Source organism: Bison bison, unplaced genomic scaffold (assembly GCF_000754665.1).
Source record: "Bison bison bison isolate TAMUID 2011002044 unplaced genomic scaffold, Bison_UMD1.0 scf7180017864471, whole genome shotgun sequence".
Taxonomy (NCBI): Eukaryota; Metazoa; Chordata; class Mammalia; order Artiodactyla; family Bovidae; genus Bison; species Bison bison.
This window is the reverse complement of record NW_011495032.1, coordinates 38,601,715-38,625,809: the sequence shown is the minus strand read 5'-3', so window position 1 is coordinate 38,625,809 and position 24,095 is coordinate 38,601,715. Positions and strand designations below refer to the sequence as shown.

The 24,095-nt window shown below is 46.4% G+C and overlaps 1 protein-coding gene across 1 annotated transcript in view; it reads left to right on the top strand.

Annotated features, from left to right (window-relative positions):
* Positions 1–24,095, top strand: part of MARCH4 (membrane-associated ring finger (C3HC4) 4, E3 ubiquitin protein ligase) — a 115,685-nt gene that overhangs the window by 420 nt on the left and 91,170 nt on the right. Inside the window, exon 2 of the mRNA XM_010861160.1 lies at positions 1–196. Within this exon, the coding sequence (XP_010859462.1) occupies positions 1–196 (196 nt within the window). The remainder of the gene's footprint in view (positions 197–24,095) is intronic.

Genomic DNA, 24,095 nt, shown 5'->3' with positions numbered 1-24,095 from the left:
TCCACCGCCTTTGCCACCTTCTGTGGAAGATGACTGGGGTGGCCCAGCCACAGAGCCACCTGTCTCGCTGCTCAGCAGTGCCTCATCAGATGACTTCTGTAAAGGGAAGGCTGAGGATCGCTACTCACTGGGAAGCAGCCTGGACAGTGGCATGAGGACCCCACTCTGCCGCATCTGCTTCCAGGGGCCGGAACAGGTGAGACCCTTCTCCCCCTTTTCCTACTCACCTACTTGCCCTATGCTGTCTCTAGCAGGAGGACTGTAAGCTTTAAGGGATCCCCAGTGATGTTTCATGTGGTTAAATTTTCCCAAGAGGTTTCTGGTGCCTGGTGGAGCCTGTTTTGCATTTTCCTTCCATATGTTCGATTCCATCCCAAAATTCCATAAGCATCCTCAGAGGGGAAGATTTGGAAGTTGGAAGGGATGAAATGAAGGAACTTGGTGGTACATTCATGCTTGTTGCCAAGATATCCTTGTATCTGATTTGTCGTTAGTGACATTTCTCCAGACTGTCTTCAGTTCCAGATTGAAACTTCTTCTCTCTCTGATAGTGTATGGAGATCTTGTCCTTAACAGCCTACATCTGTTTCTTCCCTTTGAGATGATCCCCTCCCATATTATATTGACATCCTTGGCAGTGTGTTTTAGTTACTGAGGAGGAAATGGAGAGGGTTTGTAAGTTTGTGAAGATTATACAGTTTGCTAATACACTTCTTGTCAGACTCAAGTTTTTCTAGGTTGAAAGTGTTAGGTAAATAGGGTGAGAGGGAGTTTAAGCAAAGTGGAGAAGGAAATAGGGAGTCTGATCATAACTATTCCCCTTGGCAGGTCTGAAAGCACATGAACTTAGAAAGTCCCTTAAACTCTCCCCATCCGGATAGAGATGCCAAGTACCTTATGGACCAGAGTCTTCCCAAGGCCAAGGGGTCTCCCTACCCCGACACATTCAGATTTTCAAAGACATACTCACACCACCCCTTCTAGCCCCATTTTCAATCTAGTGTCTGCAGTGCTGGAGAATATGTGCACATTCTTCTGGAATCATAAATTGTGGCAACACAGTTCTGACCCACAGAATCCCAGATAAGAAAGGTTCACCTGAAAATCTGACTTAGTGATGCTGGAGAAGGAACATTCAGTTGCACCCTGGGCAGGGATATATGGTCACACATCAGCCCCTTCTTCACCAGCTTCCCTAAAGTGAGGGTCAGGCTTCTGGGTGCTCCTACAACAAGTGATGGTGTACTAGGATGACATGCTGCTGCACCCTCTAGTTTCTGTTGAAGGCTTTGTCTTTGAGAGACAGGCTTCGTGGACATTTTCATTCATCTCGTGTTTGCCTGGAATGAGCAGGGCACTTCAGGACAGAAAATGACTGGGGCCATGGCCCAGGCATTATGAGAGGAAGTGATGTTGATCTCAGTGTGAATAAATGTCTCTGAGAGGCTGAGGGCAGGGTTCCTCCTTTTGTGACTGGAGTGGGTTGCCATTCCCTTCTCCAGGGGATCTTCCCTACCCTGGGAATTGAACCCAGTTTTCTTGCATTGCAGGCAGATTCTTTAGCACCTGAGCCACCAGGGAAGCCCTTTTTTGACTAGGATTGCCAAAAAGTCCCAACTGGACTGCAGCCTAGAGCCAAAGACTCCTGTTCAGCAGGAAGGTCCAGGTGCCTGCTCAGTGCCCCTCTTCCAGGGCTGGGCATCCAGTGCAGACACAAGGAGGAGTGGCACAGCTGAGAACAGGAAGTGTGTTTCACTTTGGGCTGCTCCCAGTCAGCATCTGTCCCCATTAGAAGCCCCGTCTTCTCAAAAAATAAAGAGAGAGAGAGAGAGAGAGAGACTTATTTCTTCTCCCGTATGCCTGGTTCAGGTCTGAATGTCACAGGGGCACTGGGAGTGTGGCTTCTGGCAAGAATATGCTTGTCTCTAGCAAACAACAGGGCTTGGAACCTGTTCTGGATGGTATCTATCTGCTGTGTGAACTCCTTCAATTTCTTTATTCCCCAGGGTCCCTTTTCCAACTTCTGTGATTTAAAAGAACCTTTTTCTATTCCCCACATTTCCTTATAAGTATGTTGAGAGGATCCAGAAGATAATGAGCCTGAAAATGACTTGAAAGGGATTAATATATAATGACATATATTTTGCTTATGGTAAAGCAATATTTTGTTTAAAAAAAAATTCTTAGGAATACTGTGAAATACCCTTAAGTGACATAAGGTCTGGTTGAAGGTTAGGAGCTTTCCTTTCTTGTTTGTTATTTTTATAGTGTGTCACAAATAAAGCATGGAGTGAAAAAAAAAGCTAGCCCCAATAAAGAAATGAGCTCTATTATTATGTGAGAGGGATGGGAGATAGTGTGGATACTAAGTCTGGATCAAATCAGGCACCCTCTGCATATGATTATTATGTTTTGAGGTTTTGCTTTATTTGGGCAGGAGCCAGGAGATTTTAATGGGGTTGTATTATACTAGAAACAAGAGTCGCATGTGTGAGATGTGAACACATTTTCCCACTTTTTGCTTGTTTTTCTTCACAGGATTTCAGTGAGGAAGGGAGACAAAGGGGAGGAGATGGGGAAAACTCTCTAGAGAAAGAAGAAAGAGAAGTCAGACGCAGGCAGAAAGTGAAAAGCTGAGATTTCAGTATTTTGTTTTCTGTTCAGGGAGGGAGCTGTCCAGCAATTGTTCACACGTGGACTTGCAGCTAATGCAGACAGTCTGCAATCTCAGTAGCTGAATGTCTTGGTCTTTCCTCTGACCAGACAAAGGAACTGAACAGCTCCTCGGTCACTTGCCACTACTCCAGGGGCTAAAAGGATGCCAAAGCTGAAAACCTGGTCTCTTCCTGCCAAAGGCTTAAAATGTATGTGGTGAGGGGCAGGCAACTGAAGGATACAACAAGTTCCAAATTCATATATATCTCTAAAGGACTTAGTATTTATTCATTCACACATGCATATATTTAACAAATGTTTGTTGGGCACCTACAGCATGCCAGATATTGTTTCAGACCCTGGGTTTCCAGGAGAGAACAACACAGATGAGATCTCTGGTCTCCTGAAGCTAATGTTCAAGTGAAGATGCAGAAATAGACAAGTAAACTAGCAGACAAAAAAAGTGATAGTGATTTCAGATGGTGTTGAGTGCTGTGATGAAGGCAAAACAGGAAAATGAGTTAGACAAGAAGGAGGGGGAGGGCTTGGGAGCTACATTACACAGACAGATTGTGAGCAGCTGCCCTAAGAATATACCATCTGAGCTGATACCTAAGTAATGCAAATGACCCAGGGACACATACAGAGGTCTAGAAGAAGAGTTATCCAGGTAGAGGAGACAGCAGGTTCAAAGACCCAGGAATGAACACACCTAGTATGTTTGAGAAACAGAAGAGAGGACAGGAGGAGAGAGAGAGGGGTGGGGTGTGAACAAATGCTTTGAAGGCCAACTTGGCTCCACACTGGACAACTGCCTGAGTAGCCAACTCCTCCCCATAGCCAGTCATTTGGGTGGGACAGGGATCAGTCGGTCAAGGATCCATTAGAGCATGGGACAAGAGCCTGGCTGGCAGCCCTTCGCTCTCCATTTGTGCTTGAAGCTGCCCTAGTTCATGTCCAGGAAGTGTGCCGTGGCGGGTAAGCGGAGGTCTCTGAAGCCAGATGGCCCCAGTTTGAGGCCTGAACAATTTGCACAGATTCTCTGTGCTTCAGGTTTCTCATTTGTAAAACTGGCCTGATGATGACAGTCCCAAAATGCAAAACGTTGTTCTGAGCACCAGATTGGTCAACACCGTTAGAGCAGTGCTGACACGGTGTTTGTTGCTCTTGTTATCTCAGAGATAAGACATTGTCCCCTTTCCCACATACTTGGTTTAAAAGGAAAAGTGTGTTCCAGCTTCCAGGCTGGCAGGAGAACTGCTGTGCTGTGGTCCATCTGGGTGGCAGCTCGCTTCTTGCTCACTCACAATGCTCTAGACAGAGTGCTGCTCTTCTGTTTCCATCATCAAAAGTCTATATTAAGTGCCCACCTTTGCCTGCTGCTCTGCTGAGCAGGGTCTGGAGACATAGGGCAGATGTGGGCCTGCCCCCTCTGGGAGTTTCACAATCTAACCCAGACATCACAGAGGCTGATTGAGATCAAGAACACACAGACAGTGAGTCGCAGGTGAATTACAGTAATATCAGGGCAAGGAAGAGATGCATGCTTAAAAGCAGCTAAAGTGTGGGGTGCCTATTCAGAGAGACAAGTGGATGAATTTGCTACCTTTTCTCCAATTAGTCAGAGAAGGTTTCTCTGATGCTGCTGCAGACTAAGTGAGAAGAAATAGGCTGAGTTTAGACAGCAGGAAGCAGAAGAGTTGTGAGACACAAGAATACGTTAACAAAGAGGTGAAACCATCTCCCAGCCTGGGTCAGCTGTGGAGCTCCTGGAGTGGGTACAAAGAGGGAATCTACCATAGTAGAGGGGGTGACGGGTGATGGGGTACCTGTTTTGGACCTAATGAAAAGCAAGAAATAAGTAAGTCTGGAAGGGATTTAGTCTTGGTCAGCCTCCCTTATTCTTCCTGGGATTTATTTCTCTGGAGCTCCAAGTTCAGAAGGGGCCAGAGTAATGTGAAATATTTTAGTCAAAGTTTTTGGATCTCAGAAAGTAGGAGAAGAGGGTGTTGCTGGGTTCAATGGAAACTGGGAACCCCCAGATGCAAGGAGAACTTTGGGAATGGAGATCAAATAGAGCATTTTAGGAGAGAAGAAATAGCATATTATTTTTCTTATCATCATGGTTCAATTTTATACTTCTTTGTGTGATTAATTAATATCTATATCCACAAAGAATAGACCCATACCTAACATTTATGGACCACAGGGCAAGAGCATGGATATGGTCTCACATATCATCAGTGCAGTTCAGTTCAGTCACTCTGTCATGTCTGACTCTTTGCAACCCCATGGACTGCAGCACGCCAGGCTTCCCTGTCCATCACCAACTCTTAGAGCTTACCCAAACTCATGTCCATTGAGTCGGTGATGCCATACAACCATCTCATCCTCTGTTGTCGCCTTCTCCTCCCGCCTTCAATCTTTCATAGCATCAGGGTCTTTTCCAGTGAGTCAGTTCTTCGCATCAGATGGCCAAAGAATTGGAGTTTCAGCTTCAGCATCAGTCCTTCCAATGAATATTCAGGACTGATTTCCTTTAAGATGGACCGGTTTGATTTCCTTGCAGTCCAAGGGACTCTCAAGAGTCTTCTCCAACACCACAGTTCAAAAGCATCAATTCTTCAGCATTCAACTTTCTTTATAGTCCAACTCTCACATCCATTCATGACTATTGGAAAAACCCTTTCACATATCATAGGCCAAAATATTTAGAAGTAATAAAACCAGCTAACAAACTGTTAAACAAAGTCCATTATATCATTCTGTCCTGGAAGGATATACCTTCAAAACAAGAAGGAAAACAGGTCTGAATTCAAAACTGTTAGGGTCCTCTGAATTCTGTGCTAGGCAAATGGGGACACTAGGCCCTTGGTCAACAGGCCACTCTGTTCAGATTCTCCTTCCACTGCTGGCTCCTTCTTGTACAGTGACAAGCCTTGGACATACACATGTGACACACGCACTGGCTTGTCCAAGCTCTATCTATACCACCTCCAAAGAGCTTCCTCTTGTCTCTCTCCTTTTGAGCCTGAAGAAGGAGAACCATGAAGGTTTGGGGAGCAGGCTCATAGCTACATAGGCAGGAATTCCAGGGCTTCAGGTAATCAAAGCATGTTCTAGAAAGGGGCTGCGGGTCCCTGCAGGCTCCTCATGCTATGGAAAGCATGCAGCTGAAGAAGGAAGAGTGGAGCCTACTATAGCAAGGGGCCCCCTTGCCTGAGTTTAAGGAAGGCATTGCAAAGGGACTGTAAGAGCCCTGGAAGCAGTGACTTGGTTGTGATTTGCTTATCAGTCCAGTTCCTGGCTTTATGCTCCATAAGTATTTGCTAAATGAATGAGCCTTTAGAACTTATGCAATGGGCAGCCCCACAGGTATGGGAAGTGGGGAGAAGAGACTAAAAAAGAGAAAAATACATTCACTGGCTGACCATGTGCTGCACACAAGAAGGGGCAGAGTTGTCCTCTGTGATCACAAACGGCAATGCCTTGGCCAGTGGTGGAATCTCCTGGGAAGCCAACTTGGGTTTTGATATTAGAAAGAACTTTCTATCAAAGCTGTCTCCAAGATAGTATAGGCTGCCTTAGAAAGGGGGCTCAAGTGGACATCTGAAACTAATGACCCTCAAAATCCCCTTTGAGCTTGAGACCTGGGATTCATTATGAGATTGCTTGGGGTCCAGAGAGATTTTAATCTAAGCAGAAATAGAAGGGTCTGCATCCTTTTCTAATTCAAAGGGTCATCTAGTTTCAGAATATCTAGTTCCAGGGTCTATATAGCACATGGCCTGTAAAAATGTATCTTCAGCAAAGATCACAAAGAACAGTCTCTGTCCTGTGTTTGTAGAAATTCTAAGGTGCTGATGAGGATGTGATGGCTGCAATCCTGAATTTGCTCCATGCATGTAAAATAGGAGAGCGAGCATTTCCTGAATGGCAGGCAACAGACACCATCATGGACCTAGGATGCAGAACCATCCCAGGAAAGGGGAAGCACACCTGTCACCACCTTTCTCCCAAATCACGTGTGAGCTATTTTCATTTTCCCATTGGAGATTTTTTCCCCACTGTTGTTTCCCAGTTGCTGGATTTGACAGTCCTGGTCCTATTTTAGCTGGAAGTTCCAAGGACCCTTTGGTGAGGGGTCTCAACAAAGCTCTAATGCTTTATTGGGAAATGATGTAAGGAGGCTTAAACCTCACCATTGGGCCCCTGGTTATTTTCCAGATTTAGTGATTCACATGCACACACGTGCACATGCATGCATATGAATAAAGCATGAAGTGGAGGAGGGGAGTTAGCCAGTGTCTTGACAGTGCTGGAGTGATTCTCACCTCAACTCTCTGTAGATTCTCTGCATGGTGCTCACTTTGGAGTAATCCTTCTTCACTTGCCAGCCTGCATCTGCTTGCGGTGGGTTGGCTAATTTATTGGGTGTGGCTTCTAGCTGAGGCCCCCATACAGAGAATTTATAGAGCTGAAATATGGATTTCAAAAAAAGCCTGGAAGAAGAAATGAGAGATCCTGGAAATCAATGTATCTCCCTCTCTCTCCCTCTGCTCTCTTTTCCAGCTGGTATGTGGAGAAGCCCAGCTGTGGCTTGTGAGTTGGGGGAGGGTGGTTGGTTTGAGGGGGAGGGGATCCTCAAAGGAGTGTGGGAATGAGCGAGCTGCTTCTTGTTTGCTGGGAAGGAAGCCAAGTTGGAAGTGAGCCCGGATGTAAACGATCTGGCAAGTGAATACTGTGTGGGCCGAACTGTATACCATCCCCCTCTAAGAAGTATCATGTGTAAGATAGTCACTTAGATGCTGTGTGTATTACGTAGAGTCCATCTTTGATACTGCCGTCTGTGCATGTTAAAAGTAAAATGGGGTGGACATAGGACTGACTGTTGCATGACAAGACAGGTGAAATTGCAGAAGTTATTGTCTGAGTTCTAGATAGATGCAAATTGTCAGAAAAAAGGGGGCTCTGCAAATATAGGCTCTGTGATCCAAACCCACGTAGGAGACACATAAGACCCAGTCTTGTAGCCAGTTCATTGCTTTGATGAGGGTATCTACAGGGCCTGTGCTCAGAGATGCTGAGGAGGACAGATCAGATTAGTTTCCTTCATGGTATCTGGATGTGGTTGAAGAGAAGCAACATCAGTTTCTCCAAAAGAAGCCTCTTGAAACCACCCTGATGTCTAACATGGGGCTTTGCATACAGTGCACGCATGGTCAGTTGCTTCAGTCAGGTCTGACTCTTTGTGACCCTGTGGACCATAGCCCACCAGGCTCCTCTGTCCATGGGATTCTCCAGGCAAGAATACTGGAGTGGGTTGCCATGTCCTCCTTCGGGGGATCTTCCCCACCCAGAGATCGAACCCACATCTCTTACATCTACTGCATTGGCAGGCGGGTTCTTTACCACTAGCACCACCTGGGAAACCCTTGCATACAGTAGGGATTTGATATTGATCCTTTCCCCTCCTTCCTAGCACATTCCAGACAAGCAGTGTTATCTTTGGTTCCTAGTGACATATTCACTTGTGTGTACACGGGCATATATGTGTATATATATGTGTATATAAGTTAAAATGCTGAATGAGGGGGAAATGGATGAACCATTCCACCCCATCCAACCTCCTTTTCTGATTCTAGAATCACAAATAGCAATGACTCTTATTCTAGGAATCATAGTGATCATTATCCTGGCTTGAGATCACTTGACCAAGAACAGATCTTTTCTCATCCAATTGTACAAAGATGAGAAGAACATGGGATTCCAAGTCAGAAAGACATGGATTTAAATCACGGTTGGGGTCCTTCCCAGCTATGTGACTTGTTTAACCTCCCTGGACCTAGATTTCATCATCTATAAAGCAGGAATAAAGTGCTGAGCTTGAACACATAAGGAGTGGGCATGATTAAAGTTCTAGGCACACAGCAGTTGTTCGTTAAGTGAGAACAATATTTACCTGATTCTGTCCATGTAGCTTGGAGACCAGAGTGGGGCCCCCAGATCACACTGCTGTCTTTCCTACCACCTGCTCTCACAACAACCTTAAAAAATCAGACACGCTGATTAAAGCTGTGCTTTGACTACAGAAAGCCCCAGCTGTTTTCATGCCTGAGCATCAGGGACACACATTTAGATCCAATGTCTCTGTTCATCTGACTTTTTATCTTGCGTTTCCTGATTCAGCTGGACCTCCATCCTCTCCTGCTTGGATCCCTCAGTCCTAATATATTTTTCTTTCTTTTTTCTGTTTTGGCCACATTGGGTCTCTATCGCATTGTGAGGCCTCTCCATTTGTGATGCACGGGTTCTAGAGCACACTGGCTCAGCAGTTGCAGCACAAAGTTGCTTCATAGCATGTGGGATCTCAGTTCCCTGACCAGGGATTGAACCCATGTCCCCTGCATTGGAGGACAGATTCTTAACCACTGAATCACCAGGGAAGTCCTCTAACATATGTGTCTCATCTCAATCATCACCATGTCCCCGACCAATCTTTGTTAAATAACACTCTCTGTTGGCAGGAACTGTGCAGAAAGACACTTTTCTGGACTCTGAAATCCCTAGATGCCAGGAATAGGCTGTGCACAGAGAGGAGCGTGTTGAGGAACTGGCAGTGGAAATACCGGCTCAGGTGACAGCAAGGTGTTTTCCATTTAGGGTCATCCCTAGACTAGCATTTCTGAAAGCTGGGATGGGATAGATACTCTAGACAGACATGATGGTAAATAACATGGATCCTCAAGTGAGAATGTTGTTCTCTTGATATTTTGTTCTCATATCTTATGATTATGTCAGGAGAAAATCTCTGGAGATTTTCATAACATGAAAAGATTTTCATAAATCTCATAACATGTCTTGCATGTCTTTTTAATGCTTGTCAATCTCCTCTGTAAACAAAGAGAGAAGGTACCACACTCAGAGCCTTTGGACACACAGCAACATCGAGCTAGAATCTGTTAATCTTGTTTCTCTTGCATTTGTGTGTGTCTACTCTTTTTTCGGGGGAGGCTTCTCTGGTGGCTCAGTGGTAAAGAACCCTCCTGCCGATGCAGAAGGTGTGAGTTTGATCCCTGGGTTGGGAAGATCCCCTGGAGAAGGAAATGGCAACCCACTCCAGTATTCTTGCCTGGGAAATCCCATGGATAGAGGAGCCTGGTGGGCTACCGTCCACAGGGTCACAAAGAATCAGACACAACTGAACACACACACACACAATATTCTATTGTATGAATGTAGCACAACTTGTCTTCTTTTAATAGTTACTGATAGCTTTTATTTTTTTGCTTATGGTAATGACAAAAAGTCTCCTTTAGAAATAAGTTTACTGAAGTAAAAGTATGAGACATTTAGAGAAAAATGTTAACTATGAAGAAAATAATAGTATGAATATGTCAAACAGTGTAAGTGACTGAAGTCTGGGTAACATTGACATGGGTTGCACACTTTACAATTGCCCTGAAATATCTGTGGCCACCAAGAAGTGCCTCAGGTGTGGGGAAAATGCAGAGTCCCAGGCCATGGGCCCTGGAAGCTGTATTTCTAACCATTGGCTTTGACAATTTCGAGTAGGGGACTACTTCACAGGAATAGTGTTATTAGGCAGGAGTTGGAGGAGGAAACCAAATGGTGGGAGAAGAAATGTTTCTACCAGACCTGAGGTTCCCTGACATGTAAGAAACAAGGCTGTGGGCCCTCATAGAGGAGCGGGCAGTAGTTGGGTAAGTGAGCACAGGACCATGTGATTAGGAAGGAGGTCTCTCAGTGAGGAGGAAGGAATTGATGACTCTTACATCTCTCTCCATCCCTGTCTCAGTGATCTGAGAGCTTCAAGTCCCACCTGGGACAGCCACAAGATGGGAAAAAGTCTAACCATTGTGTGACTCTGACATGAGGGAGAGACGCGAACTTTGACTGTGTAAAGACATTGCCCAGCGGATGCTAGTTTCCCTGACGAATACAGCCATCAATTCACATTCCTGAATGATGTTCAGAGGCTATTCTTGAGCAAAGTCAAATCAGGGCCTCTGGGGGAAGCCCTAGAGTCCCGGAGTAAGGGAACAGATGGCGCACAGCGTGCTCCCTCACAGCTCACTGAGTACCGACAATGAAGTGCTCCACTTTTGGAATGGCACATCGCTCTTGCCTACAACTTGGCTGGATCTAGAGACGTGGCTCTGTCTAACTCCCCGTAGCAGGGGTGGGGAGTGTCATTCTCCTGGGTGATTGGAAAGAGAGGAAGTTCAGATGTCACGAGCTTTGGAAATCCCTCTCTCCACACTGTGTGTCCCTCCCTCTTAGGGTTGCCATGGGACTTGGATGAGCTAACACATGCCAAACACTTAGAGCACTGCTGACCCACAGTAGGCATGCAATAAGTGTTAGTAGCCATTGTTATTGTTTTCTCATTTATGTAAGGAGGAGGTGGTACGAGGGAATGTCCAAGCCCCTTCTAGTTCTGTTGTCTTCTTTTATGCCTTATCAGGCGGAGGAGCAATATCTGAGGTTATAAATCCAATTCTTCCTTTCCCAATAGAAAAACTCTTCCTAGAAGAATGACATTCGTGTGTGTGTGTGTGTGTGTGTGTGTGTGCTCAGTCGCTAAGTCACGTCTGACTCTTTGAAACCCCATAGACTGTAGCCCATCAGGTTCCTCTGTGCATGAGATTTTCCAGGCAAGAATACTGGAGTGGGTTGCCATCTCCTCCTCCAGGGGATCTTCCCAACTTAGGGATGGAATCCGTGTCTCCTGCACTGGCAGGTGGATTCTTTACCTGGGAAGCCCAGTGACCTAAGAGTGGAGCCTTGAAGACTGAACCAGAGAAAGAATTTGGAAAACAGGAAATGAAGACTTTTCCAGACACTGGAACAATGGAAGCAAAACGTCAGAGATGTTTTATGGGAAAATTGGCATGGATAAGAATATGGGGCTTTCAGAGCCAAGCGGAACTACATTCCAATTGAAGGGTTGCTTTGCAGTAGGTATGTGACCTTGGGCAAGTTACTTACAGACAGAAATGTTAATTTCTTCCATGGTCGAATGGGAATGATAATAATAGTGCCTATCTTAAAGGTACTATTGTGAGGCTCAAATGATGTAATGCATACAAAACTCTTGGCAAAGAGTAGAATACAAACACAATAAAATTGCAAAGATGCAATGAACATTAGTTGTTAATGTTATCTGATCTGCCAGGCTTTCAGTGGTCTTCTCTAAACTTTCTTTGAGAATCTCTGCCTTGATGTGTGTATGATTGTGGGTTGCTGACATCAGGAGAAGCTTCCAAAATATCACAGGGGTAGGTGAAACTAAACATACTCAAGCATTGTCAGTAAATTAAAATTATTTCACAGATACACATAAAATTTTCCAAATGTACATGGAAGCCACCAGGACGAACAAAATCAAAAGCATCTTTCACGTTTGTTAAGCTTCTTGTCAATAAGTATTTTCTCAATTAACGGATACTCAAAGTACAAGTATGGGTTTTTCGGGTGGCCTAGTGGTAAAGAATCTGCTTGCAATGCAGGAGACCCGGGTTCGATCCCTGGGTTGGGAAGATCCCCTGGAGAAGGGAATGGCAACCCACTCCAGTATTCTTGCCTGGAGAATCCCATGGATAGAGGAGCCTGGTGGGTTACAGTCCATGGGCTCGCAAAGAGTCAGACGTGACTGAGTGACTAATGCACACACAAAGTACAAGTATAGTCATTTTGAGGGTTTGTGGAACTCTTTTAGTATTTAAAAAATTTTTTTTAAAGATTAATTTATTTTTGACTGTGCTAGGTCTTTGTTGCTTTGCTTGGACTTTCTCTAGTTGCGGTGAGGGGGGCTGTTCTTTGTTGTGGTGCGAGGGCATCTCATTGTGCTGCCTCCCCTTGTTGTGGGGCACCAGCTCTACAGCAAACGGGCTTCAGTGGCTGTGCACATGGGCTTTGTTGCTTTGCGGCATGGGGGATCTTACCTGACCAGGGATCAAACCCATGTTTCCTGCGTTGGCAGTCAGACTCTTAACCACTGGACCACCAGGGAAGCCCCTCTTTAGTATTTAAAGAGACAGGCTAAAAAAAAAAAAACCAAAGGGTCATGGTCATGAAAGATAAAGAATGTAGGGGAAATCACCCTAGACTGGAGGAGGCTAAAGAGATACAGTAACTAAATACAATGTGTGATTTGGGCTAGCTTCTGGACCAGAGAAAGTCTGGACCAGACTTGCTTCTGTCCCTTTGTGGGACAGTTGCTAATAAGATGTAGCAATTACTTAATGGCATTGTATCAATGCTAAGTTCCTCATTTTGGTCATTGTACTATCATTCTATAAGATGTTAACCTTTGGAGAAATTGGGTGAAGGGTTTATGGGAAGCTGTGTTAACAAGTTTTCAAATGAGTCTTACATTGTTTCAAAATGAAAAGTTGAAAACTAAAAATAATTTAAATAGGGGGTAGTTTCTCATACTTGGAAAAATTGGGGGCGGGGGAGGGGGGGAGGATATAGAAAAAGGCACAGAAAAAATAGTATGGGTTTGGTGGTTAAAAACACTGGGTTAGAATCTAGGCTCTGGCACTCAGAAACTGAAAGCAACTTTGGGCAAATCCATTCAATGCCCTGGGCTTCAGTGTCTTCTATCTGCAACAATTTGCTTCTATGGAGCAAATTAAAGAAATAACATCATAGAAATATTGTGAGAATTTGAGTAGACAACACCTACTATAGTACAAGGAAGGAGCTCCAGCTAAACATTCACTCTCTGTCTGGTCTCTCTTTACCCCTCTGTCTGCAGAGCATGACAAACATTCCTCACACATGTCCCAGATATGACGACTGTGTGCCAAGTGCTTTGAAATTGACAGGGTGACTCCTGAGCAATGAAAAGTGTTGAGTGGGCAGGAATGTTTTCCCAATACAGGATCTTGAGCACATAAACAGAGTTCATAATCATCAGCATGAAGAGCATTGGCCATTATGCAATGTTTTTTTTTTTTAACACTTCTTAACCTGACACCCAAAAAGGAGCGCTTTGGCACATTGAGTGAGTGTGGGCTGTTTATTTGATTCATCCTGTGGCGATTTCTCCAGGAGCCACAGACTTAAGCCTCCATGGAGCAGTGGGCTACTTTAGAAAGAAAAGCTCTCTGATGCTGGGACTCTGGTTCACTTATGTGTTCAGAGAACAATTGCCCAAAGCAGGCAGTCACCGGTGACTGAGGGCAAGTGTGAGTAGGAGTGAAGAGATGTCCTCTCCTGTGGTGTGTGTTTGTCTGTGGGTGGGAGTGAGTGAGTGGACACGTGTCTGCATGTGAACTGCATCTACTGAACACAAAAGAAAACGGCGCTTGAGGGGGTTGGTCCATTTGACTGCTCCTGCCTTTCAATCATCTTTGTTCCAGAGAGAGCCCCAGGGGTCTGGTCCTTACAAACTCCGTACTGACGTTTTTGAGAGTCACTGCCTTGTCTCTTACTTCTGGCATCCATTAAGTGTCTGTCTGCAATAAAAAAAAAAAAAGAAAAAAATCAGTTTGGGGCTTTTGAAAACGTATGTAGTTTGATTTCAAAAGTTTTCTGCTATCTCCTCCTCAAAACACATAGAGAGAGGTAATCTTTATCCTGTCTACTAACTAACATTTGACATGATGGCTGGAATTTGCTTCAAAATAATCTAGTGACTAAAGGTGAAACAAGACTGGTCGTAAGTTGATAAATGCTAAATTTGGGTGATGGGTTTCATGCTTTCTTCTATTCTCTCTACTTTTATGTATGTTTGGAATTTTCCATAATAGAAAGGTATGGCTTATTGTCTGGTTAATTAAGTGTTATTAAAAGACAATTACTGAACAGGCTTTTCAGGGGAGGAGGCCCTAGCTGAGAGCAGACAAAACAGCTTTGTGGCACAGTGATGCTGACAATCAGGGCCAAGACAGACAGGACCAGAGTGCATCCCAGCGGGCCCTTCATCAGTCTTGCTCAACGAGGGGAATAAATTTGATGACCTCTTAAGGGATCTTCCGTCCCCAAAGGTCATTATTTAAAGATAAAAATGTCCTGTTGTCCCTTTTTTTTCTGGTCCACCTGGCTTGGTGGCAGCAAAAGGATCGGTGTGACTACTCAGTCAACAGACATTGAGTGAACACACCCACGCCCTGAGGATGTGGAGATAAGATGCTCCAGGGAAGAGTCTGGCAAGCTGAGAAGCAACCATAAGATGACATAATCAAAACAATGAGTACCTTGGACCAGAGTCACACCCACTGTGCTGAAGGACCACACAGGAGGGGTGGCTAGCAACGTCAGGGAAAGCTAGAGAAGGATCTCTAGAAGAGCTTATCCTTGAGGGACCATGCTGGGACGGGTAGCGGGAATTCTCCAGGTGGGAGTCTGTGTAATGCCAGCTATACGAGATCTACCCTCTCCTCATCGGGATTATTTCCCACACAGCTTAATCTTCTCTCCCTCTTGCTGCTTTCCAAATCACCCTGCTCTGCTCAAAGACCCTGAATCGCTCTCCTTAGAGAACTGGGTGGATTAAAGTATGGGCTTCATGCAAATGGGGGAGGGGTGCATTAACTCCTCTCTAGAAGCTTCTCCTCCCAAGGCCAGCCTTTTGGGACTTGGTCCTGCTGGCCTTTCTGTAAGTGGAACCTGCTGGGCTGGTTGTTCTTGGGGGGCACCTACCTGGTAATAATAACTCTGCAAAAACTTTCTTGGTTTATTGAATTAAGGTTTTTTTCTGTAAGTATTTCTTTTAAAAAATATTTTACTATTCTTACTTTATTAATGTTCATTGTTTGGCCATGACACACAGCATGTGGGATCTTAGTTCCCCAACCAGGGATCGAACCCACATCCCTTGCAGTGGAAGGGCAGAGTCTTAAGCCCTGGACCACCAGGGAAGTCCCTGAATTGAGGTTTTATCTGGAAGCTTCAGTTGTGGGTCCAGGAGCTACATTATCCTCCAATGCATACACAGACATGGGTTCATATTCCTTTGGTAAGGAGGAAAGAGCAAACTTTATTTTCCTAATTTCTTGGGGTAAGAAACCAGGATCTAGAGAGGTGGATGGAAGGCAACATGCTAAGGCTGCCTCAGCAACTAGAGCCTACATCTGCCCCTCACAGGAATAAAACATTTCCCCAGCCCCTTGCCAGTCACAGGAATATTCATTCATTCACTTCCTAAGACATAAACATGTTGTGAAGTGAAGTGAAGTCGCTCAGTCGTGTCCAACTCTTTGTGACCCCGTGGACTGTAGCCTACCAGGCTCCTCCGGCCATGGGATTCTCCAGGCAAGAATACTGGAGTGGGTTGCCATTTCCTTCTCCAGGGAAACATGTTGTAGTAAAGTGTTAATTTATCGGGATGTTTGGAGAATGAAAGAGATTAGGGAGGGAAAAAGTGGAGGAATGGGATACATTTATGATTAATTGAATTTTCTAGTGAATTTGGAGGTAACCCTATAATTTATATTTCAACTTTTATCACTGACAATCTTTATAAAATATAGCCTTTATAAAATATGTCTGCTTCATAGTGCATTTGGATATCACCCCAAGTTCCCTATATATACATTAAAGTGTTGCTGTTTAAAGTTAGACTCAGAGGTTACAGAAGGCAAAGGAGTGTGTTTCTAGCTTCACAGACCACAAGATACCTTGCAGAAGTCAGTATGTGGATTTTGTTGAGACTGTGATATCAACTTGTTTTGTCTTCCTCCCACAGGAGTGGTGTAAAACATCTAGTTCATTCATTCAGCACTTATTTATTTAGCAACTGCTTTGTGCCAGAGCTGCACTGAGCATCCTGGCTATCCTAGTGAGCTGGACCACAGCTCCTGTCTTCTAGGAGCTCTGCAGTCTTATAACTGCAGGTGGGGCCACTATAATCCAGGATGGAGAGGATTAAGAATTGTGCCAGGTGCTCTGGGAACACAGGATCAAGGTGGGCTTCTCACAAGAAGAGACAGCTATGGTGGGGCGGGTGCAGGGGGCTTGAAATTGTTCAAGATAACAGAAGAGAAGGGCATTCCAGGCAGAAGGAGGAGCTTTTCCAGAAACCCTGTTTGTTTCAATACACATGAATTCTCTCATCCATTCTCTGTACTCTGTTCAGCAGAGTCATATCTACCTCTCTAGGGGATCAGCTGTAGCAGCAATGAGCCTATCTTGACTTGGGGCTGCACCTGTGCCCGTCCTGGCCTAATCCAGTTCTGCTTCCACCAAGAGGCTGCCTTACAGAGCCCGTCTGAGGAGTGGGGACACAGGGGTCCCTCTGATGTGGGTGATCACCTTGGTACCAACCACCTCAGGTTGCCAGAGCCAGGTGGGAGCTGCAGCAGGTTGACAAAGGAGAGTCCAGAGGCCCAGGGACTCTAAATACACCAGGTCCCTCTAACATGGGTGGGAAACAGCATCTCATTTCAGACTCAGGCATATTTTTATTTCAGGTCCCTCACCTATAGGCCATTGTCTAGCTAGAGAGATGAGATAAAATGTCATCAAAGTGTCATCAAAATGTCACCAGGCCCCATAGTCTTCTCAGACCCTCTGTGCTTGCTCATCCTTGTGGAGGCCTGGCAGACACAGCATCAACGATCATTCCAAAGTTGATCATTCTACTTTGATCACTCATCAGCACTATTATTACCTACCCTCATGCAAGAAAATATTTACAGGTTTTCTTGCATATAGAACAGTATGATTTGAGAAAGGGAACTTCCTTTTCTATGAGATAAGGAAATTGAGGCCCCAAAGAAAATAAGTTATGTGTGTGTGTTACTGTTGGATGCACACATGCCAGGGAAGATGTAGGTGGTGGTGTTTAGTCCCTAAATTATGTTTGACTCTTTTGTGACCCCATGTACTGTAGCTCACCAGGCTCCCTCTATCCATGGGAATTCCCAGGCAAGAATACTGGAGTGGGTTGCCATGCCCTCCTCCAGGGGATCTTTCCAACCCAGAGATTGAACCCCCGTCTCCTCCACTGGCAGGCAGATTCTTTACCACTGCACCACCTGGAAAAGCCCATGTTTGTAGGATATGTGGGGTAAAATCAATTCTAAATGTTACTCAATGCCACTTAACATAGGGTGGACAATCGTTCCAATTTCCCCAGAGATTGACAAAATTCCCAAGATGTGGGACTTACAGTGCTAAAACTGGGACAATCCCAGACCAACCTGGACAGTTGATCACCCTTCAAGAATGTTCCAGCTAACCATGCTGTAGACTAATATACCCCAGGACAACACCTCTGGTACTCAGTGTCTACCTGCTGTAAGTTGGGAGGAATTTGTTGATTGATTGGCTACTGGTGCCTGGTTTCCTATTCTAGGAGCAAGCATCCATCAGTGGTTCACCAGGCTGCTTAGAGTCAAGGAGCCATGATCACTGAAACCCTCCTGTTTGATCTTACACAGGGCAGGAGGGAGGGCCTAAGCAGTTAGATCTCTGGTATGGAGCTTCTCAGATTTTAATGGCCATGTGAACCACCTGGTGTTCTTGCTCAACTGTAGAATCTGATTTTGGCATTTGGAGTGGAGCCTGAGAATCTGCATCCCAACAGAACCCAGGTCAGTGCGGATACTTTTGGTCCACAGACCACACCTTGAGTGTCAAGGAGCTCAGGGGTTCTTATCCTTAGCAGGCATATTAGGATTATCTGGTGGGGGGATTCTTCCTATGTCCAGCCACAAACCCAGACCAGTTAGGTCAGTCATTAGGGGTGGGACCAGGCTTTGGTATTTTTAACTCTCCCTAAGCATTTCCAATGTGCAAACAGGGTTGCAAATCCCAGGGAGGGGAAGGACAGAAAAGTTCCCTCTGATGATAAGGGCTGATTGATAGGTCCAGATGGGCTAGGCTGTGCTGTCAAGAGATGTATTGCAAGTGGAATCAGAAATCTAAAAGAAGGTGCTTATTTTGGAAAGCCCAGAGGCAAAATTGCTTTCAAAATATCCGGCACAATGGTTTGTGTGCTTTGGCCTTTTAGCAGTGAATCAACAATGTTTCTCTTGCCCTTGGCATGGACGGAGCCCAGTATGCAACCTTAGGGAGAAGTGGGAGTCCCTGCTCTGAATGTATCTGATAGGAGAGAACAGAGGTTCTGAAACCAGCAAATCACCGGTTTCACAGACAAGTCTTCTGAACGGGTCCTCCAACTACTCAGGATTTCTTTCATTGCCTTGCTTACGGATGCTTTCCCGCAGCTGTTTCCAACATTCCCCATTCTCATCAAGCTGCCAGCCTCCTTCCAGCAGATGACTTTGTCTCCTGTTTTACTGAGAAAATTGGGGTCAGCCATTCAAAGGCCATCGTCTCTCCCCTCCTGCTGGTCATCGCTCCCTCTTCACTTCTGCAAATGTCTGTCTTTACCTAGTCCCTCCTCCTCTCCTACTGCCTCCCTCCCAGAGTGACCACACCAGTGCTCTTTGCCCCAGCATCCTCCACCACCCCTAGGACTTCATCCGCTGTTACCACCCTCTCCCTGTACCCACATACATCACTGTCAGACCCTCTCCATCACGTGCTCTTCCCTGGCTCCCTCTCCTCCGGACACAGGCGTGTTCAGATCTTTACTCTCTCCTGAAGGGGGAGCGTTCTCTCTTTCATCTCCTCATGCCCATCCAGTTGTGCAACCTGGTTTCTACCTCCACCACCGACTGAAAATATTCCTTGGAAGGTCCTTGATGATCTAATTCCAAAACCATGTGGCCTTTCAGAAGCCCTCCTTCCTCTGGAAGGGGGTTTTAGGGGAGAAAAGATACATTATATGTATGGCTGAGTCCCTTCACTGTTCGCCTGAAACTGTCACAACATTGTTAATCTGCTATACCCCAATACAAAATAAATAGTTAAAATAATTACTTATTTAAAAAAAAGAAGTCCTCCTCCCTATATTCCTCTGCACATTTCTGCTGCTGCTGCTGCTAAGTCGCTTCAGTCATGTCCGACTCTGTGTGACCCCAGAAATGGCAGCCCACCAGGCTCCTCTGTCCCTGGGATTCTCCAGGCAAGAATACTGGAGAAGGTTGTCATTTCCTTCTCCAATGCATGAAAGTGGAAAGTGAAAGTGAAGTCACTCAGTCATACCTGACTTTTCGGGACCCCATAGACTGTAGCCTACCAGGCTCCTCCGTCCATGGGATTCTCCAGGCAAGAGTGCTGGAGCGGGTTGCTATTTCCTTCTCCGCCTCTGCACATTAGGCACTCAGAATTCCCCACTCCATGTCTATATGGTCCTGCCTCTCGTCTTTGCTGACATCGGTTGCACTGAAAATGAGGACTCGCTCTCCAGCCTCCATCCCCCTGCTGATGGTGAAGTCCTGTCCAGATTTCAGGCCACTCCTCATTTGTGGCTTCCCTCAGAGCTCAGTGGGTAAAGAATCCACCTTCAATGCAGGAGACCCGGGTTCGACTCGTGGGTCCGGAAGATCCTCTGGAGAAGGAAATGGTAACCGACTCCAGTATTCTTGCCTGGAAAATCCCATGGACAGAGGAGCCTGGTAGGCTACAGTCCATGGGGTCGCAAGAGTCAGACATGACTTAGTGACTAAACCACCACCTCATTTGTGGGTCCTGAAGTCAGCTGCATGACTGAGTTGCAACCAGCATTTCCTTCCTCCATCCACTCCCCCCCGCCTCCCCGTCCTACCACGAGATAGACCAGAATAGGATAGGAAAACGTTTGCATGCATTACAAGTAGGAAGGGTAAGTATTGTTGAGAAACTTCTATTCTAGACCATCTTCTGTACTGCCAAACTGGGAATTAAAAACGACATTTCCCACACCTCTGCAGCATTTCCAAAACCACAGTGAGACTGTCTTCTGAGAACTGAGCCCTTCTCCCAAATTCCCTCCACGGCTGATGGTTTCTTGGGGGTAACATGCTGTGACTTCTACCTCTCGCTCCATCCACACTGACTGTCCCTAGGTCCTACTCTGAGGAGTTGAGCATCCATTCCCGCCTCCCTCACTCCCATTCCTCCTGGCTTCACTGGCAGTTACAGATATTGCTATTCATCCCCTAGATATGACAACAGCCTTCTAACCGCTCTCCCGACCTCCAGTCTCCCAAAGCCTTCCAGTCCGTGGCAATCCTGAGCTGTCATTTACAAGTTACCCTTCCCTGCAAAGTGGAAGTATTTAATACTTTTCTCACAAGGCTGTTTCTAGGATTCATTGAAAGATACATAAGGAAAATATATAAACCTGGATAAAGGATATGTCAAGGGGCTGGCACACGTTAGGAACTCAGAGGTTACTTTCTAGCCTCCTAATTCATCCAACATTCTGCTGCCAAACCCTCTATGGCTCCCTAGTGCCTACTGGATAAAATATCTCAATATCTTGGTCTTAGTCTCCTAAGAGTCCTTCAACATGGCCAGAAGGCTTCCATCTAAGCCTTCTCTGTCCACTGATCCCTGTCCTTCTGGACAGTGGCCAACTTGCCATTCCTCCCACAGACATGCACATTCCTATCTCCATGCTCTTTTTTGGGCAGTGCCTTTTGCCTCACCGGTCCTAGACCTCAGTGCCACACCACTTCTCTCCTGCCTTGTCATCACAGTACAGTCTTGCAGAAGGAGAACACAAGATCCCCCCCACCAGCTGGTGGCCCCAGACCTGTGGAAGCAGATTGGGTTCAAGCCCAATCACAGCAGGCATCTTCAAGGGCAGGGAGCATGGCTGGAACCCAGTGCAGAGAGGACAGTGGCATGAGGATCTGTCGGCAAGGATCTGCGGAAAATAAAACCGCAGCTCACCCCTGACTCCCCAGCCACGACCCAGATGTGCTCATGCCTCTGGCTGGAATAAACCCCAGAATCTTTCTAACATGCCTACCCCATTCCCACTTCTCCATATAGATTATACTCACCCACCCCATACTTCCCCACCACTCCTGTAGCTATCCTAGCCGGGTCACAGCCACCCCCAGCTCCCGTGCTGGCCCCTTCGCAGATCTGCCCACCTATCACAAGGACAAGTGCCGACTGGAGCACCAGAACACTTGTGCACTGGAAGGGGTCCTTCCTTCTTTTGGAGACAGGAAATCCTAGGTTCAAATAACCGCCCTTTCTTGTACCCATAGAAAACAAATTGGGTTCTTCTCATCTGTCAACTCAAGGGAACAGTAGGAACCTTATGGGTGGGTGTGAGAATTAATTGTGGTTTAATCTGTAAAGTGCAACACAGTTCCTGGTATCCTAAGGCCAGAGGGCTCAAAGTGGGGGCTTTGGGGGGTGTGTGTAGGCAAAGATATATTTTCTTTGAACTGGACTGGGCATATAGCTATTTTTAACAGAAAGAGCCCCTACCCCCACCCCCCACCACTCCCTGCCCTCCACACACAGACACACAAACACTTTCTAGAACTGACTCTTGAAAAACTTGAAGATCCAGAATCATAGGGCCCCTTCTGCCCTTGAGACAACTATGGGCTGTTGCTAAGCAGAGGTCACCCCTAACTGTAGGCGGTTTGCTATAGGCCCTCCTCAGGCCCCTGATCTGATGCTCCTTGCACATGACTGAAATTCAACATTGCTGTCATAACCTAATTCTTCCATGCTGGTTGGTGAGCAGCAGCTGTCTGGGGCTCTAACAGCCCAGCCGTCCCAGTTCCTCCCATGGGCTCCCCTTCCCAGGCCTCACCAGGATCCAGCAACTAAAGGGTTAATGCCAGCACAGCAGGGGGCCTCGGGGACCCCTTGGGCTACCAGGCAACTAAGGGGCTGATGTCTGCGCAGGTCCTGTTGCCTAACGTTTCAAACAACATCTCAGCCCAGATGTACATAAGTTGCCCCTCTGTGTTCACCTCTGAGTCCCTAGCACTGAGAACAGATCCTGGCACACGATAGATGCTCTTTGTTGACTGACTGACTAACTCGCCTTATGCTCTCAAAAATACTAGCTTCCACCCCTTTGCTTCTCTCATAGCTCAGTCGGTAAAGAATCGGCCTGCAATGCAGGAGACCTGGGTTCGATTCCTGGATCTGGAAGATCCCTTGGAAAAGGAAATGGCAACCCACTCCGCTATTCCTGCCTGGAAAATCCCATGGACAGAGGAGTCTGAAAGGCTACAGTCCATGGGGTTGCAAGAGTCAGACACGACTTAGCGACTAAACCACCACCACCACCCCTTTGCCTCATCCTCCTTTTCATCTGATGCTAATGGGAAGGAAACTGGTCCACTCTGGATCCTGCCCATTTACTCAGCTCTCCCTCAATCCCCCTCCATCCACACTAGCTGCTGGGGGTGGGGTAGGGTCGGGTCTGGTGGTGACCCCAGTCCAAGCCCCTCAGCAGCAAGCAGACTTTCTCCAGAAGTCAGTTGCAGAGGAATACAGATGGTGCCTTCTGCCTTGTGGGCAGCCAAATATAGTCATGCATGGGAGACCGTGGGTGTAATCAAAGCCATTTTATTTCTCAGACAATAGAAACAAACAGAACAGCAATCTCAGTCAGGCCAGAGAAGGACCAGCAGGGAGCAGGCAGATTGGAGGAGCTGTGAAACGGTATAAATTAATGAAAATGATTCTGCTGGCACTTATCACTGCCTGCCTGACTCCTTTAAATGGGTCTAGCAACTGCTGTCCTGGGCTCCCCACACTTTGGGGCCTGGTACCCGGGGAGGGCAAAAACTTGCGGATCTGAAAGCAGACACGACTTTGAGTTCAATGACTCAGAGGAGAATGAGGGGGAGGAAGAGAGAGCCGACGGGCATCTGTGGAACTATCCACAGCCTGGGCAAGAATGTGTGGATGTCCAATCTGAGAAGCCAGGAAGCTCCCAAGGGAGTCCTGCACTGGGTGACCTTGGTCAGTGTGCCTCACCTCTCTGGGCCCCAGTGTTCACATCATCGAGTAGACTGAGCTAGTGGAGCTTCCAAGACCCTGCGTGTATATTAAGTCACTTCAGTTGTGTCCGACTCTTTGCAACCCTATGACTATACTCACCAGGATCCTCTGTCCATGGGGATTCTCCAGGCAAGAATACCAGAGTGGGTTGCCACGCCCTCCTCCAGGACATCTTCACAACTCAGGGATCAAATCAGAGTCTCCTGCATGTCTCCTGCATTGGCAGGTGGGTTCTTTACCATTAGTGCCACCTGGGAAGCCGTCCAAGACCTTACCAGCCCTGATATTCAAATACTGTTTCATGAACACCCTCACTTCCATTTCTGGTAGAAATTATTTGGCTTGTCTCTCTCTGTCTCTTTCAGCCAGAAGCTCCTCCTCAAAGCCAAGAATTATTTCCTTTCTTTTTTTTTTTTTTTTGGTCACGGGGTCCTAGGAGCCTGGGACCGTGCTGGAATGACAAAATGATGGACAGACGGCTGCCCGCAGGGATGGCTAAGTCTGCTGCAGGCAGTAGCAAGACAGGCTACTTACCCCGTCCGATGGAAGGTGTGGGGAGGATTAGGCTTTAACCGGATTCGGGTGGG